This window comes from Dama dama, chromosome 22 (assembly GCF_033118175.1).
Source record: "Dama dama isolate Ldn47 chromosome 22, ASM3311817v1, whole genome shotgun sequence".
NCBI classification, from domain to species: domain Eukaryota; kingdom Metazoa; phylum Chordata; class Mammalia; order Artiodactyla; family Cervidae; genus Dama; species Dama dama.
In genome coordinates, this window is record NC_083702.1 from 11308760 (window position 1) to 11325689 (window position 16930).

The 16930-nt window shown below is 55.3% G+C and overlaps 1 protein-coding gene and 1 long non-coding RNA gene across 3 annotated transcripts; both read left to right on the forward strand.

Annotated features, from left to right (window-relative positions):
* The first annotated feature begins 1317 nt into the window (after window positions 1–1317).
* On the forward strand, window positions 1318–16219 carry HDHD5 (haloacid dehalogenase like hydrolase domain containing 5). Its single transcript, XM_061124627.1, has 8 exons — window positions 1318–1428; window positions 5391–5594; window positions 6454–6566; window positions 7412–7505; window positions 8504–8537; window positions 14302–14476; window positions 15351–15539; window positions 15668–16219. Exons 1-8 carry the CDS (start codon window positions 1318–1320, stop codon window positions 15951–15953), a joined length of 1206 nt encoding a protein of 401 aa, XP_060980610.1. The 3' UTR covers window positions 15954–16219.
* LOC133043613 (uncharacterized) lies at window positions 8545–11095 on the forward strand. Of its 2 annotated transcripts, none has more exons than XR_009689734.1 (3): window positions 8545–9592; window positions 9637–10682; window positions 10811–11095. It is a non-coding gene; the product is annotated as an uncharacterized LOC133043613 (long non-coding RNA). The 2 variants fall into 2 exon arrangements; XR_009689733.1 differs by having other exon boundaries at window positions 8545–9516; window positions 9559–9592; window positions 9637–11095.
* Window positions 16220–16930: the final 711 nt, after the last annotated feature.

Here is a 16930-nt window from a genome sequence, read left to right on the forward strand (position 1 = left end):
AGTCATGTCCGACTCTTTGCTACCCCTTGGACTGTAGTCCGCCAGGCTCCTCCATCCATGGGATTCTTGCCCTCCAGGCAAGAACACTGGAGTGGGTGGCCAGTTCCTTCTCCAGAGGACCTTCCCGACCCAGGGATCGAACCCAGGTCTCCCGCATTGCGGACAGATGCTTTAACCTCTGAGCCACCAGGGAAGCCTCTTGCAATATAATATAATGACATATTTATATTATATAATAATATATTTATATTATATCATTCATTCATTGTGTAAATTAGCTACTTATTATATCTTGCAATATAATATATATCTCGCAATATATCTTGCGATAATAAGTAGCTAATTTACGCAATGAATGAATAAAGACCCAGGTGACAGAAGCCCTGAGGGCACGTTCCTGGGCTTATAAATCAGCGCCTCCAGCACCTCCGCGGGTCAGAGGATGTGCAAATAGTCACCCGTGTTTCGTCGGAAGCAGGGTCTTCATTTACATGTCAAAGCTAGAGGGTCCATGCAGGTTAGAACTAGAAATGGAAAAAAGAAAGTACATGGACAACATTTTGAAGGGAAAAGTAAGAAACCAGACATAATTTTCTGTAGACTCTGCAACACTGCTCAGAGGGGAGTTGGAGGTCGAGGGGATAAGCGCCTTGGCCAGTCTGGGTCTGCGAGCTCCTGGAATGCCCTCTTCTGACCCCCTCGTCCGAACCATTCTGTGATGTTAGGAGCTGTATCTGGGGTCCCAGAGCTCTTCCAGAAAAACCCACCCTTCTTTACCCCAATAACTTACACATGGCCAAATAGAACAAAGCTGCCCAGAGTAGAAGGTTAAGGGGGCCTGGACCCCGGGGGAGAGTGGCAGGGTTGTGAGCTCCTATTCCAAATGGGCTACAGCCCTGCAGAGTGGGAGACCCACGAGGAAAGGGGTCCAACGTTGATGGACCCTGAGGGTATTAAGCTCGGTGAAATAAATCAGCGAAAACCAAATGCGGTGTGAACTCACATGTGAAATCGAAGAAACAGAATAACCAAGCTCACAGATCCAGAGAACCAGAGAGAGAATGGTGATTGCCCGAGGCGGGGTGGGGTTGCGAAATGGGAGAGGGGGTCAAGAGGAATAAATTTCCCATTCATTATGTGATAAATAAGACCGAGCTCAGACGCGGTCCCCAGAGACCGAAGCAGAACTACAGCTCCCGAGATGTCCCGCGCCAGCTCCACCCCCAACCCCGACACTGAGGCGAGACTACAATTCCCGTGGTGCCTCGGGCGTTGCCGGCCTCTGATTGGCTGCGCGGAGCGCGCAGGCGGCGGCCCATGGCTGCGCTCGGCAAGGCGGCGGCGCGGTGGGCGCCGGGGCTGTGGCGGCGGGCGGTGCGCGCGGCCGTGTGGCTCGGGGGCAGGCGTTTCGCGAGCGGCGGCGCGCAGGTGAGGGCTGCGGATACGGGGTGGGCGGCGGGAGCCCGAGAGGCCTTGCGTGCCGGACTCGGAGCTGGGTTCACGACCTCTGGATGTTACCTCTCCCCGCCTTGGCCTCAAGTGGCTACGTCACATCCCCTGCGGCCCTGCCACCCGGGTCACTGTCTCCCCGGCTCCGTCCGCACAGCCGCGTGACCCGGTCCCTCGCGGGGGCGACCCGGGGGCTCGGAACGCGGGACCCCAGGCAGGACCCCAGTGTCCCGGGTCCTGACTTTATCCACTTTCCTGGTGGCGAGAGTGGGAGGAGGGGGAAGTGATGCTGCTCCTTTCGGGGTCAGTCCTGCCCGGGCCACGCACTCCCCGTGTGACTTTAAGAGAAGTTACCGCCGTCCCTTGGTTCACGGGGGACACCGAAACCCTCGGGTGCTTGAATCCCACAGCTGGACCCCGTATCCGCGGACCCCGCCTCCGCGGATCCACCAACCCACTTGGTGTGTGAGGTTTGCCATCAGCAGTTGGTTGAATCCAGGGCTTGCCTGGTGGCTCAGTGGTAAAGAATCTGCCTGGAATGCAGGAGACGTGGGTTCAATCCCTGGGTCAGGAAAATCCCCTGGAGGAGGAACTGGCCACCCACTCCAGTATTCTTGCCTGGAGAATCCCATGGACGGAGGAGCCTGGCAGGCTATGTAGTCAATGGTTTGCAAAGAGTCAGACACCACCGAGCGACTAAGCATGTCAGCGTCAGGATTTAGCATGCAGTGTTTTTGCAAGAGGCTACCAAGGGCACTTTCTGTGATGTAGGTGTGGTACCTGTCACAGGGACTGCGGAGATGGGAGCTAGTAGGAGTGGAAAGAAAGAAAGTGAAGTCGCTCAATTGAGTCCGACTCTTTGCGACCCCTTGGACAGTACCCTGCACCAGGCTCCTCCGTCCATGGGATTTTCTAGGCAAGAGTACTGGAGTAGGTTGCCATTTCCTTCTCCAGGGAATCTTCCCGACCCAGGAATTGAACCCAGGTCTCCTGCATTGTAGACAGATGCTTTACCATCTGAGCCACAAGGGAAGTAGACAGTGTCCCAAATGGTCGTTGTGCCGCTGTTGTTGAAAAGCACATCCACCAGTTCCAGATAAGAAGCAGAAACACAAAGGAGCATCTTAGTTGTCCCTTCATTTCAAACTAATCTTAAAACCACACTTTTAAAAATTGAAGTATATGGAGAAGGAAATGGCAACCCACTCCAGTATCCTTGCCTGGAAAAGTCCATGGACAGAGGAGCCTGGCGGGCTGCAGTCCGTGGGGTTACATGACTGAGCATGTGTGCACGAGGGTGGAGGGAGATGGGTTGGTAGTAGTAAACTGGTAGAACTAAAAAGAAAAAAAAATTGAAGTATAGTTGATTTACAGTATTGTGTTAATTTCAGGCATATAGCAAAGTGGTTTAGTTGTGTGTGTGTGTGTACATATACACATGTGTATATGTATCTATACACACATATATATGTTTTTTCAGAGTCTTTTCCATTATAGGTTATGGCAGAACATCAAGTGTAGTTCCCTGTGCTATATATTAGTTCCTTCTTTATCTATTTTATGTATAGTAGAAAACCACACATTTTAGCACTGCCACAAATATGAACTTTAATTAGAAAATCTAGCCTGATACCCAGGACTAATTAAAAAAAAATGAAGTGATATAGAATAAAAATACAGAAGAGAATGAAAAGAAAAAAGAATGAGAAGAAAAAAAATCTAATCCTGTTTCCTTTGTTCTAGGAAACTTAAAAAAATTAATAGATGTTATTTTTTAGAGCAGTTTTAGGTTTTCAGAGAAGCTGAGCAGTAAGAGTAGAAGTCCCAGACCCCAATCTTCCCGTTTCCTGTTCTTAATGTTGGAGGGGCCTTGACTCAGTAGGTGGCTGGATGCCTGTTTCTGTGACTGCACACTCCTGATGGTTGGAGGTAGAGGTTATACACCGATAGGAATAGATGTGAGAGTGTCATTGCTAAATTGTCCTGAGACCTTCTTGTTCTCAGTAGCAGGGTCTGTGGAGTATTATGTCTAAGAGAGCAAATGGTGTAACTATTTAGAACATGGCCACTCAGAGCAGTGAAACTATGGTCAGCTTTTGCCGTCATCAGCACAAACAAGCTGTCTTATATTTTAACTGTGTATTTAAAAAAGAAATCTAAGAACAGTATTATGAACTGCATAGACCTATCTTCCAGAATCAGCAGTTATTAACATTTGGCTGTAGTTGCTTTGCTTCTCTCCCTCCACCCTCTTCTGTTTTGTGGCTCTAAGAGTTTGAAATGAATCCCTGATTTCTTGTCATTTCAACCCTAAATTCTTCTCTGTGCACCTCTAAGAAAATAAGGATATTCCGAACATAAGCACAATATGTGTGCAATGAGAGTGGCTTGACTTGGCTGGCGCAAACAAAAGGAAAATGGCAAACAGGTTAGGTTGGATTTTTCTGACAATTGAAAAACATCTTGTATGTTAATAGTTCATAAAATAAGAGGTGGGATGAATTTTTAAAAAGAGGATAGTGTTCAACTTTGTAAATCCAAGAAATGCAGATTGAGAGATTTTTTTTTTTTTAACTTTGAAATTAACAAGACGTTTGATTCTTAACAAACTCTTTGATATTGTGAAAACCATCTTTGGCAAGGGCACCAGGGTCCATGTGAGCTGATACATGTTTTGGAAGACAGCTTATTAGTAGGTGTTCTGTCATTGAAATGTCTGTACCTATTTGGCTTACTACTCTTGCTTTTAAGAATTTAACTTAAGGAAATGTCCATAATATGGAAAAATCAGTAAGCATGAGGACGTTCTTTATGACGTAATTTGTAGCAGTAGAATATGGGAAAACCTAAGTGAGATAAGGGAAACCTAATATTACTGGAATATTCACTCAGAATATTATGTAGCCAGAAACGTGGAGGATGTAAGGCTGTATGTGTTGATGCCGAAAGAAAACCAAGAGAGACCAGTGAAAAGAAGATGGGAAAAAAAGCACAGCATAGTGCCGTTTGTGTGTTGACAAAAAGATGAGAAAGTAGCACCATCCAGGAAGGGTTTCTGGAAAATACCAAGAGGGGTTGGCACTGGGTGGAAGAGGAAGCAGGAAACTTAACATTTTATTTTCTGTATCATCTGAAGCGATTGAGTGTTTTTTAAAAGCTCTGTGTGTGTTGTTACGGTAAAACTTAAAAGGTGGTTATGAAGGCTGTTGTAATAGATTAAAATGTTTCATGTCAAGCAAAAAGAACAAGACACAAAATCATACGTATGAGGTGCAGCCTCAGCCACCTAACAAGCATAAGACTAGAAAAAGGTGATTAAAAGCAATACTGATCCGTCGTGTTCAAGTCCTGGGCTTGTTTCTGAATTTTTCTATTTTCCAATTAAAAAAATTCCTTTTGGGACTTCCCTGGTGGCTCCGTGGTAAAGAATCTGCCTGCCAACGCAGGAGACGGTGATTCGATCCTTCTCGGGGGAGATCCCACATTCCGTGGAGCATCCAAACCCGTGCACCACAACTGCTGAGCCTGTGCTCTGGAGCCAGGGAGCTACAGCTACTGAGCCCACCCACCACGTCAACAAGAGAAGCCACCACGATGAGAAGCCCACGCATCACAGCTAGAGAAACACACAACTAGCTTTCTCACTGCAACTAGAGAAAGTGCATGCAGCAACAAAGACCCGGCACAGCCATAAATAAATAAATGAAATGAAAGTAATCCTTTATATCAGTTATGCAAAAATAACTTCAACCAAGTAGTTATGTGCTTAAAAATACCTGAAAAGGCCTCATTCTCTATTGCAGATGGATCTGCCTGGCCAGCAACCCTGAGTCCTCCCCTGAAATCTGCTGCCCGGGCTGGCCCGAGGGTGGGGATGAGGCCTCCCCCAACCCCCTGCCCCTCTGCCTGACTTGGGCCGCTCTCGTCTCCCCTCCGTGCAGAGCCCGCCCACCTTTGGGTTGCTGTTGGATATTGATGGGGTGCTGGTGAGGGGCCACCAGGTCATCCCCGCCGCACAGGAGGCCTTCCGCCGGCTGCTGGACCCCCAGGGGCAGCTGCGGGTGCCTGTGGTCTTCGTCACGAATGCCGGGAACATCTCACAGTGCAGTAAAGCCGAGGAGTTGTCGACCCAGCTGGGCTTCCAGGTGAGGAGATGGTGGAGTCTAGAGGCTGAGGACCCTCCCCCCAACTGAACCCCCTCTCCAACACTGACTGCACTCTTGCCCCGGGGTGGGGGACAGTGTGGATGAGCCAGGGTAAACCTCCCAGACTCGCTGGAAAAATAACTTGAAGCTCAAAGGCCAGACTCTGGCAGAGCCCCATCAACAGGGTCCTCTTTTATGAAAACGAGCATCATGGACTTGGCCATTTCCAACTTTCCTCCCAGGCCTCAGGGTCACGTGTTTCTAAGTGTCCACGTCCCGGGGGGATGGTGAGGTGACAGCTCTCTTTTCTCATGAGTAGGATGGCACAGTTCAGTGAGCTCTTGTCTCTCGCCCGCCAGCAGCTCCCACCGCCCCAGCATCCACATGGCGTGTGTTGGCAGTGGATCTGGGTTTTGGAAAGAGTCCTCATGAGACCTAGAGAGTAGAGCCATTGCCGAGCGGCTGGGACACTGCTTGGGGACAAGGCCGGTTCTCCCCCTGGTGTCCAGACAGTGGGCCTTCGAGGTCACCATTAGCATAAATGCTGAGAAGCCAGGTCTTTACTTAGAACTGAAAACCTTCAGAGGCAGAGGCAGGTCTGAGCTCGTGCAAGAACCCTGTGGTTCTCCAGCAGGGCTGAGAGATTGGGGTGTGGACAGCGGGGTGGGCAGGGCCCGTGGTGGCCACAGCTCCTGTCGGCTCTGCTGTCTGGGACCATCACCCATGTTGGGGTAGCTCCAGAAGAGCTGGGCCCCCTCCGGGCCAGTTTCTCCTTCCCGTGTCCCCACTGCTCCCGACGCTGCCCTCGCCTGCCCTCATCTGCGTGTCCTCTGCTGTCCCTCTCTTGGCCGCCCTGCAGGTGGAGCCCGACCAGGTGATTTTGTCCCACAGCCCCATGAAGCTCTTCTCACAACATCATGACAGGCGGATGCTGGTGTCTGGGCAGGGGCCCCTGGTGGAAAATGCTCGAGCGTATCCTGCTGCTGCTCCCAGCTCTGCTGTCCTTGCCCGGACTAGGGGACTGGGGCCAGACCTGCCTGGTGCCCAAGGGAGGAGGGAGGGCGGCTCCCAGGTGTCTAGCCCTGGCGTCCGGGGGTTCCTGAAAGCCAGCCCACCGCTTTGGAGCCTGCTGGGCAGCTCCCTGGAGAGTCTGACTCGCCCCGGTCCGAGAGCCCGGGCGGTTCTGTGGTTCGGTCTGGGCCCCGCGGCTCCCTGTGCTTGGTGTGCGTCTGCGTGGAGCTCACCCCCAGACGTATGCTCGTAAGGGTCAGTCCCCGCTCTGAAGCAGCTTGTTCACCTGCTGCTCCTGCAAACCCGAGCGGAGCACTGCCGTGGGCAGCCGTTCCCGGGGGACCAGAGCAGTACACGGCTGCTGCTTCATCAGGGCTCCTGCTGGAGGTGGTGAAAGGGGCCTTAGGACAGGAGCACGGCAGAGAGTGCTGGAGGGTGAGGCTGCAGTGTGTCCCCCACCCCCTTTAGGCTGAATCTGGTCCATCGTCCAGGTGTCGTCCGGCCTGGCTTCTCCAGGCTCTGCTCAGCCAGCCTCCTTCTCATCGAGGAGTCTTCTCTCAGCCCTCCTCAGAGCGCTGGTGCTTCCAGCTCTGGGCCAGTGTGAGCTCGGGGATGGGGCTTCCTGCTCGAGGGTGCCCATCACCAGCGCCCATGCCTGCATGCAGTGCCTCCTGGCGCGTGCTGGCCTCATGCACTCTGTCCAGGGTTGAGGCAGGCTTGATCGGGTCGGGCGTGCTTCCTTTACTTTCAAAGGCATCTCCCCCCGCACCCTGTCCTGGCCGCTTTGCTTCCTGACCTTGCTGCAGACTGGGTTTCAAGCACTTGGTCACAGTGGACGAGCTGCGGGCAGCCTTTCCCGTGCTGGACATGGTGGATCTGCAGCGGCGGCCCAAGACCACGGTAATGGGACATGATTGGGCCCCCCTCGCTGACCCTGCAGCCTTGCCTCCAGAGAGCAGGCTGCTTGGAGGGCACGACTGGCTGAGGACTTAGTCCCTAGATGCGCGGGGTGAGGACTGTTCTCTCTCCTTCCAGAGCCCTCTCATCTCCTCCAGCTGGCGGCTTTGTGCTTTACCAGCTCTCCCAGAGTCACCCGGGAGGACCCTAGCCTTTGTTGAGTTGATCACGGCTCTGTGGTCCTAGGGCCCCTTACAAAGACTGCTGTCCTGGTGGGATGGCTTCCTGGGAAGGTGCACTTCTGAGCATCTGCCGCAGCTCCTTTTGGGTTTGGCTCATACTTGAACATTCTCTCTTCCGGCCAGTGGCCACGGGGCCTGTCACTGACCCTCTAGGGTGCCCGCTGTCTCCTGCCGGCCCTTCACCCTCCCCCTCCCCATGTAAACTGTCTCCCACACTGCAGCATGATGACGCAATTGTTACAAAGCAGACAGACCTGCTTCTGTTGGGCTGTGGCTCCCATCCTTCCCCTGCCTCCGAGCCACGCACAGTGTGTTCTCAGCCAGACGTCGCCCCAGCTCTCAGGACAGCGCAGTGACAGCCCCCGGGGACGTGCTCAGCCCAGGTCTCAGCTGGTCGCTGGCAGAGTTGAGACCTGGGCGGCTATTCCTGGAAGGAATGGGCCCCAAGACGGCAGTCAGTGGGGGCCCCGCCCCCAGAGTGACACCAGGCTCCTGTCCCTCCCGGGTGCACCACGTGTCAAGGTCAGCCAGCAAGGATGGGAGGTGAGGGTGTGGAATCAGGCGGCCGAGAACGAGACGAGGTGCACCTGGCTGGACGCTCTCACCCTCTCCCTGAGGACCTCCCCCTCGGCCTGTCAGCTTTTCCTTGGCCTGGCCTACACCGAGGGACCCTCTGTCTGTCGTCACACGTCCCACCCCCTGGAAACCAGGCGTGGAAGGTGACCATGGCATTAACGGCCTCTTCTTGGTCTCTTGCAGCCGCTTCCAAGGAATGACTTCCCTGCGATTGAAGGTAATGAGGTCCCTGTGTGATGCGGACAGTGTGGGTGGGGTGCTGGACGCTGGGCTCTGGTCTCCATCTGCCATTCACCACCTCTGAGACGTTAGCTGCTCATCTTTCCTTCCACATGCCACTTGCCTCGTTATTCCAGAAAAATCGTAAATGTAGAAAATCTTAAGTGGAAAGGTACCTAAGGTAACCTGGTCCAGTGTTTCTCAGCCCTGTTAAACCCAGTTCTGCCTGGGTAACAAAAATACTGTATTGTCCCACTTACTATTCCAGGTGATCTCATAGATAATATAACTTTCCTATACACAAATGTTATGGAGAAGGAAATGGCAACCCACTCCAGTATTCTTGCCTGGAGAATCCATGGACAGAGGAGCCTGGCAGGGCTCCAGTCCATGTGATCATAAGAGTCAGACATGACTTGCGACTGAACCCCCACCACCACCACCATACACAAAGATTAATTCACTTTAAAGCTGTAATTGTATGGAGAAATAAATTTTTTTAGTAAGGTAATCTGCATTTCAGTATGTAATAATTACCCAAGAGGACATAGTTAAGTAGCAAAATGATCATAGCAAAAGTAGAATCCCCAGGAGTGTCACAACTAAAAATGCAGTGTGTTCACAGGTGTGTAGGTGTGCATTGATGTGCCAAACGCAGTGTGGTCACAGGTGTGTAGGTGTGCATTGATGTACCAAACACAGTGTGGTCACAGGTGTGTGGGTGTGCCTCGGTGTGACATGCACTGTGGTCACAGGTGTGTAGGTGTGCCTCGGTGTGACAAACGCCCTGTGGTCACAGGTGTGTAGGTGTGCCTCGGTGTGACAAACGCCCTGTGGTCACAGGTGTGTAGGTGTGCCTTGGTGTGACAAACACAGTGTGATCACAGGTGTGTAGGTGTGCCTCGGTGTGACACAGTGTGATCACAGGTGTGTAGGTGTGCCTCGGTGTGACATCCACTGTGGTCACAGGTGTTTAGGTGTGCCTCAGTGTGCCATGCAGTGTGGTCACAGGTGTGTAGGTGTGCCTCGGTGTGCCATGCAATGTGGTCACAGGTGTGTAGGTGTGCCTCGGTGTGACAAGTGCACTGTGGTCACAGGTGTGTAGGTGTGCCTCGGTGTGACAAACACAGTGTGGTCACAGGTGTTAAGGTGTGCCTGGGTGTGCCATGCAGTGTGGTCACAGGTGTGTAGGTGTGCCTCGGTGTGACAAATGCACTGTGGTCACAGGTGTTTAGGTGTGCCTCGGTGTGACAAACACCCTGTGGTCACAGGTGTGTAGGTGTGCCTCGGTGTGACAAGTGCACTGTGGTCACAGGTGTGTAGGTGTGCCTCGGTGTGCCATGCAGTGTGGTCACAGGTGTGTAGGTGTGCCTCGGTGTGACAAGTGCACTGTGGTCACAGGTGTGTAGGTGTGCCTCGGTGTGACAAACACCCTGTGGTCACAGGTGTGTAGGTGTGCCTCGGTGTGACAAGTGCACTGTGGTCACAGGTGTGTAGGTGTGCCTCGGTGTGCCATGCAGTGTGGTCACAGGTGTGTAGGTGTGCCTCGGTGTGACAAGTGCACTGTGGTCACAGGTGTGTAGGTGTGCCTCGGTGTGACAAACACCCTGTGGTCACAGGTGTGTAGGTGTGCCTCGGTGTGACAAACACCCTGTGGTCACAGGTGTGTAGGTGTGCCTCGGTGTGACAAGTGCACTGTGGTCACAGGTGTGTAGGTGTGCCTCGGTGTGACAAACACCCTGTGGTCACAGGTGTGTAGGTGTGCCTCGGTGTGACAAGTGCACTGTGGTCACAGGTGTGTAGGTGTGCCTCGGTGTGCCATGCAGTGTGGTCACAGGTGTGTAGGTGTGCCTCGGTGTGACAAACGCCGTGTGGTCACAGGTGTGTAGGTGTGCCTCGGTGTGACAAGTGCACTGTGGTCACAGGTGTGTAGGTGTGCCTCGGTGTGACAAACACCCTGTGGTCACAGGTGTGTAGGTGTGCCTCGGTGTGACAAGTGCACTGTGGTCACAGGTGTGTAGGTGTGCCTCGGTGTGACAAACGCCCTGTGGTCACAGGTGTGTAGGTGTGCCTTGGTGTGCCATGCAGTGTGGTCACAGGTGTGTAGGTGTGCCTCGGTGTGACAAACGCCGTGTGGTCACAGGTGTGTAGGTGTGCCTCGGTGTGCCATGCAGTGTGTTCACAGGTGTGTAGGTGTGCCTCGGTGTGCCATGCAGTGTGGTCACAGGTGTGTAGGTGTGCCTCGGTGTGACAAACACCCTGTGGTCACAGGTGTGTAGGTGTGCCTCGGTGTGACAAGTGCACTGTGGTCACAGGTGTGTAGGTGTGCCTCGGTGTGACAAACGCCCTGTGGTCACAGGTGTGTAGGTGTGCCTTGGTGTGCCATGCAGTGTGGTCACAGGTGTGTAGGTGTGCCTCGGTGTGACAAACGCCGTGTGGTCACAGGTGTGTAGGTGTGCCTCGGTGTGCCATGCAGTGTGGTCACAGGTGTGTAGGTGTGCCTCGGTGTGACAAGTGCACTGTGGTCACAGGTGTGTAGGTGTGCCTCGGTGTGCCATGCAGTGTGGTCACAGGTGTGTAGGTGTGCCTCAGTGTGACAAACACCCTGTGGTCACAGGTGTGTGGGTGTGCCTCGGTGTGACAAGTGCACTGTGGTCACAGGTGTGTAGGTGTGCCTCGGTGTGACAAACGCCCTGTGGTCACAGGTGTGTAGGTGTGCCTTGGTGTGCCATGCAGTGTGGTCACAGGTGTGTAGGTGTGCCTCGGTGTGACAAACGCCGTGTGGTCACAGGTGTGTAGGTGTGCCTCGGTGTGCCATGCAGTGTGGTCACAGGTGTGTAGGTGTGCCTCGGTGTGACAAGTGCACTGTGGTCACAGGTGTGTAGGTGTGCCTTGGTGTGACAAATGCACTGTGGTCACAGGTGTGTAGGTGTGCCTCGGTGTGACAAGTGCACTGTGGTCACAGGTGTGTAGGTGTGCCTTGGTGTGCCATGCAGTGTGGTCACAGGTGTGTAGGTGTGCCTCGGTGTGACAAACGCCGTGTGGTCACAGGTGTGTAGGTGTGCCTCGGTGTGACAAGTGCACTGTGGTCACAGGTGTGTAGGTGTGCCTCGGTGTGCCATGCAGTGTGTTCACAGGTGTGTAGGTGTGCCTCGGTGTGCCATGCAGTGTGATCACAGGTGTGTAGGTGTGCCTCGGTGTGCCATGCAGTGTGGTCACAGGTGTGTAGGTGTGCCTCGGTGTGACAAGTGCACTGTGGTCACAGGTGTGTAGGTGTGCCTCGGTGTGCCATGCAGTGTGGTCACAGGTGTGTAGGTGTGCCTCAGTGTGACAAACACCCTGTGGTCACAGGTGTGTGGGTGTGCCTCGGTGTGACAAGTGCACTGTGGTCACAGGTGTGTAGGTGTGCCTCGGTGTGACAAGTGCACTGTGGTCACAGGTGTGTAGGTGTGCCTTGGTGTGCCATGCAGTGTGGTCACAGGTGTGTAGGTGTGCCTCGGTGTGACAAACGCCGTGTGGTCACAGGTGTGTAGGTGTGCCTCGGTGTGCCATGCAGTGTGTTCACAGGTGTGTAGGTGTGCCTCGGTGTGCCATGCAGTGTGGTCACAGGTGTGTAGGTGTGCCTCGGTGTGACATGCAGTGTGGTCACAGGTGTGTAGGTGTGCCTCGGTGTGACAAGTGCACTGTGGTCACAGGTGTGTAGGTGTGCCTCGGTGTGACAAACGCCCTGTGGTCACAGGTGTGTAGGTGTGCCTCGGTGTGCCATGCAGTGTGGTCACAGGTGTGTAGGTGTGCCTCGGTGTGACAAGTGCACTGTGGTCACAGGTGTGTAGGTGTGCCTCGGTGTGCCATGCAGTGTGGTCACAGGTGTGTAGGTGTGCCTCAGTGTGACAAACACCCTGTGGTCACAGGTGTGTGGGTGTGCCTCGGTGTGACAAGTGCACTGTGGTCACAGGTGTGTAGGTGTGCCTCGGTGTGACAAACGCCCTGTGGTCACAGGTGTGTAGGTGTGCCTTGGTGTGCCATGCAGTGTGGTCACAGGTGTGTAGGTGTGCCTCGGTGTGACAAACGCCGTGTGGTCACAGGTGTGTAGGTGTGCCTCGGTGTGCCATGCAGTGTGGTCACAGGTGTGTAGGTGTGCCTCGGTGTGACAAGTGCACTGTGGTCACAGGTGTGTAGGTGTGCCTTGGTGTGACAAATGCACTGTGGTCACAGGTGTGTGGGTGTGCCTCGGTGTGACAAACACAGGTGATCACAGGTGTGTAGGTGTGCCTCGGTGTGACAAACACAGTGTGATCACAGGTGTGTAGGTGTGCCTCGGTGTGACAAACACAGTGTTGTCACAGGTGTGTAGGTGTGCCTCAGTGTGACATGCAGTGTGGTCACAGGTGTGTAGGTGTGCCTCGGTGTGACAAACACAGTGTGGTCACAGGTGTGTAGGTGTGCTTCGGTGTGACATGCAGTGTGGTCACAGGTGTATAAGTGTGCCTCGGTGTGACATGCAGTGTGGTCACAGGTGTGTGGGTGTGCCTCCCTCGGTGTGACAAACACAGTGTGGTCATAGGTGTGTAGGTGTGCTTCGGTGTGACATGCAGTGTGGTCACAGGTGTTAGGTGTGCCTCGGTGTGACAAACGCAGTGTGGTCACAGGTGTGTAGGTGTGCCTTGGTGTGACATGTAGTGTGGTCACAGGTGTGTAAGTGTGCCTCGGTGTGACAAACGCAGTGTGGTCACAGGTGTGTAGGTGTGCCTTGGTGTGACATGCAGTGTGGTCACAGGTGTTAGGTGTGCCTCGGTGTGACATGCAGTATGTTCACAGGTGTGTAGGTGTGCCTCGGTGTGACATGCAGTATGTTCACAAGTGTGTAGGTGTGCCTCGGTGTGCCATGCACTGTGGTCACAGGTGTGTAGGTGTGCCTCGGTGTGACTCAGAAGTTAGGGGCACTGTCGTCACTGTTGACATGCTTTTCCCGATTGGGGAATAAATCTTGGTAAAGTTTTGAAGAAATGAAGTGCAGTCTTCTCATGACTAACATGATAGTTGCATTTTTTGAAAAAAATCCGTGTTTATGAAAACCCTACCAAAAAATACGTTGTCGGGAATGGAATGAAGATTTAGGCACAGCTCATGATAAGCAGGTTGTCCTGTGTGTCAGCTGTTGGTAGACCTGAGGGGCCTGACTGTGCAGGGCTGTCCTGAGCCCCTCGCGTCCCGGCCCCTCCCACAGCCCTCGGCAAGTGTCAGTCCCCGTGACAATGAAGACAGCTCCCCGGGGCGTGCTGCCCGCCGGGCTGTGGACTGGCCGGCTCCTGGTCTTGCACCTGGCCCCAGCGGCCAGCGGGCAGCTCAGCCTGCATGCTCTCCTGGGTCTCCGTGTTATCCTCTGCACAGCAGTGAGTGTCGTCCTTGTGTAGTTGAGGAAGCCGAGGCTGAGACATGCTGAGAACTAGCCTACAGTCCCAGAGGGATGTGGGCAGCGTCAGGCCTGTGACCCTGTCTCCCCACCGTGTTGCCGACCGGCCCTGGGGCTCCAGCGACGTGACCAGGTGACTGAGGTGCTGGGAAAGAGTTGGTCAGCAGGCGCTGCTGCTTCTCTGCTTTTAACCCTCGGGATGGCCCAGTGAACTCACGAAGGAGCCCTCAGGAGCTCCTCCTGGCTCAGCTTTGTCCACCTCCTGGGACCCGTGCCCTCTCCAGGGCCGGGCATGGCGGGACTCCCCGAGGGGCTCCCCGGACCATGGCTCACGCTCCGCGCTCTGCAGGGGTGCTCCTCCTGGGGGAGCCCGTGCGCTGGGAGACGAGCCTGCAGCTGATCACAGACGTCCTCCTCAGTGACGGGAATCCTGGCACGGGTCTGGCGACAGCCCCCTACCCCCACCTTCCCGTCCTGGCCAGCAACACGGACCTCCTCTGGATGGCTGAAGCCAAGATGCCCAGGTGAGGACACGGGGTCCCTGCCTTCAGCTGCTGGTGGCTCCTCAGCCATCTGGGTGCTCTGAGCTCAGACCCCTTCCTCGAGGCCCCGGGTTGCCATGGTAACCTGGCCTCTGGGAGGGGTCTCCAGGGTCACATAACATACTGAGTAGTAAAATGAACACTGCTGCTTACTGAGCACGGAAGGTGGATCGAGGTGGGGGTTTACCCCCCGCGCTTGACCGCCAGAGTCCAGCAGGACGGCTCCTTTTGGCTCTTGGAGCCCGAGTGGTGCTCAGCCCCTGTTATCCGTGCCCTCCCCTCCCTGCCTTCACCCGAGGTGCTGGTTCTCCCACTTCTTGGTGTCCTTCTGCCCGTAAGACGCGGGGGAGGGAAGAGGATTTTGAGGCCTTTGGCCCCGGGGAGGGCCCTCACCCCACCCTGCCCGGCCGAGCTGCGCACAGCACAGACCCACAGATCCACAGACTGCGGTTTTGCTGACCCCCAGGTGACCTCCCTGGAAGGGCAGCTGCTGGTGCTGTTGGGCTTGTCTGGGGCCACAGGCGAACGAGTGACCTCTCTCCCCCACCTGCCTCCAGGTGAGCTGTGCAGTGGGTCCGTCGCTGGTGCGGGGGCCAGCCCTGAGCCACTGTGCAGCCGCCCAAGGGGGCAGGTCAGGTCACTGTGTTCGCTCTCACTGCTTTCCTAAAGGGTAGTTCCGCAGCTTGAGGTCAGGCATGTCTTCTGGAACCTTCTTCCTAGAGTTCAGGTTTGCTGACGCTAGGTGAAGGGAGCGGGTTATGTAGGACTGAATGTCTGGAGGCGACTTATGGATTATAAAGCCAATTTGATGTCAGCTGTTCATTCAGTAATGTCAAAACTGAAACCTCCCCGGCAGGTTCGGCCACGGGACCTTCCTGCTGTGCCTGGAGGCCATTTACCGCAAGCTGACAGGCCGGGAGCTGCACTACACGGGCCTCACAGGCAAGCCCAGCCTCCTCACCTACCGGTACGCCGAGGGCCTCCTGGCGCACCAGGCGGCGCGGCGGGGCTGGGCCGCCCCCATTCGGAGCCTCTACGCTGTGGGGTGAGCCCTGTGCCCCCCACACCTCATGTCCCCCTCCTCCCCTGTGCTCCTGCCCTGGCCCCCTCCACCCCGAGTGGACAGCACCCTGCCTGCTGCCCACCACACTGAACTGGGTCCTCTCTCCCCAGCGACAACCCCATGTCCGACGTCTACGGGGCCAACCTGTTCCACCAGCACCTGCAGACGCAGCAGGAGGGGGCGGCCCGGAGCTGCGCCTCCATCCTGGTGTGCACGGGCGTGTACGGTCCCCCGGCCCCCAGCCCCACCGCGCCCGCCCCGGGTAGCGAGGGGTGTCCATTCCATGGACACCGGGACTTCGGCTTCAGGCCCGAGCTCCTGCAGGCAGCCCACGTGGTCAGTGACTTGCAGGAGGCCGTGCGGCTAGTCCTCCGCAAGGAGGGCTGGGCTGTCTAGGGCCTCGGGATGGGGGTGGGATGGGGGTGGGCCTGCTGGCTGCCCCCCAGCCCCTCCCCTGCCCCTGCAGACAGCGTCCTCACCCTGTGGGGTCTTCTGCAGAAAGGAGGTGCTGTGGGTCTCTGCCCGCTGCCGGCATGAGCTGTGACTCTCAGACACTGTTTCATATGGTGTTTTAACTTGCTGCTTAGAGACTTTGGACCTTTTTTTTTTTTAAGTTAAAATAATTGTACAATAATAAATATTCGTTTTGCTGTGTCTTGTGACGCTGTGTCTGGAATGCACTAAAAAGTCCCGTGTGGAAGGATGGTAGGGGAGTGGAGTGGGTGACCTGAGGCACTGGTGAGAGCGTGGACCCCAGCCCCCTGCAGTCTGGGCCTCGAGCGGTCTGTGCAGGACTGAGTCTGGTCCAGGCCTCACCACGGACTTAACCACTTCCCTGATGTGGAAAGAAAGAGGGGCCTTTCCTACGGTGACTCTAGAAACTGTCTCACGTTCCTTGCTGCTCTCGCAGTCATCCCGGTCATCCCATGCCTCTCTTCCAGGATTGTGGCCCCCACCCGCCATGTGCCCGCCCCCAGCCAGCCCCGGTCCCCATCCTACTGCAGCTGACACAGCCCGCTGCTCCCTCCCTCCTTCAAACTCTTCCCTGGGCTGCTCCTGGGAGGGTCGAGGGGGAAGGCGAACGACATGTGCCCCGTCCCTGAGCAGGACCATGTCCACAGGCCCTGCAGGAGACACCCCCCCTCCCCCACCTCCAGGCAATAGCAGCTCCTCCTCACAGGCAGCCCACCCTCGCCTGCAGAACCCCTCCAGCCCTGACACCCCTCACAGGCCCAGTCGGAGCGGAGCTTTGGTCTGCTCTCTTATCAGCTCCCCACTCCCCAGTCAGGTTACTCTAGGGCTCCCACAGGCCATCCTGCCTCAGAGCCTCTGCACTCGCCATTCCCTTACTTCGCACATCCATGAAGCTCCAT

Excerpts from the sequence above, each read along its gene's own strand:
- HDHD5 (XM_061124627.1), top strand. The coding sequence starts at position 1,318 with ATGGCTGCGCTCGGCAAGGCGGCGGCGCGGTGGGCGCCGGGGCTGTGG. Across the intron at positions 7,506-8,503 it reads AGCGGCGGCCCAAGACCACG|CCGCTTCCAAGGAATGACTT; the intron begins GTAATGGGACAT and ends GGTCTCTTGCAG. Across the intron at positions 15,540-15,667 it reads CGGAGCCTCTACGCTGTGGG|CGACAACCCCATGTCCGACG; the intron begins GTGAGCCCTGTG and ends CTCTCTCCCCAG.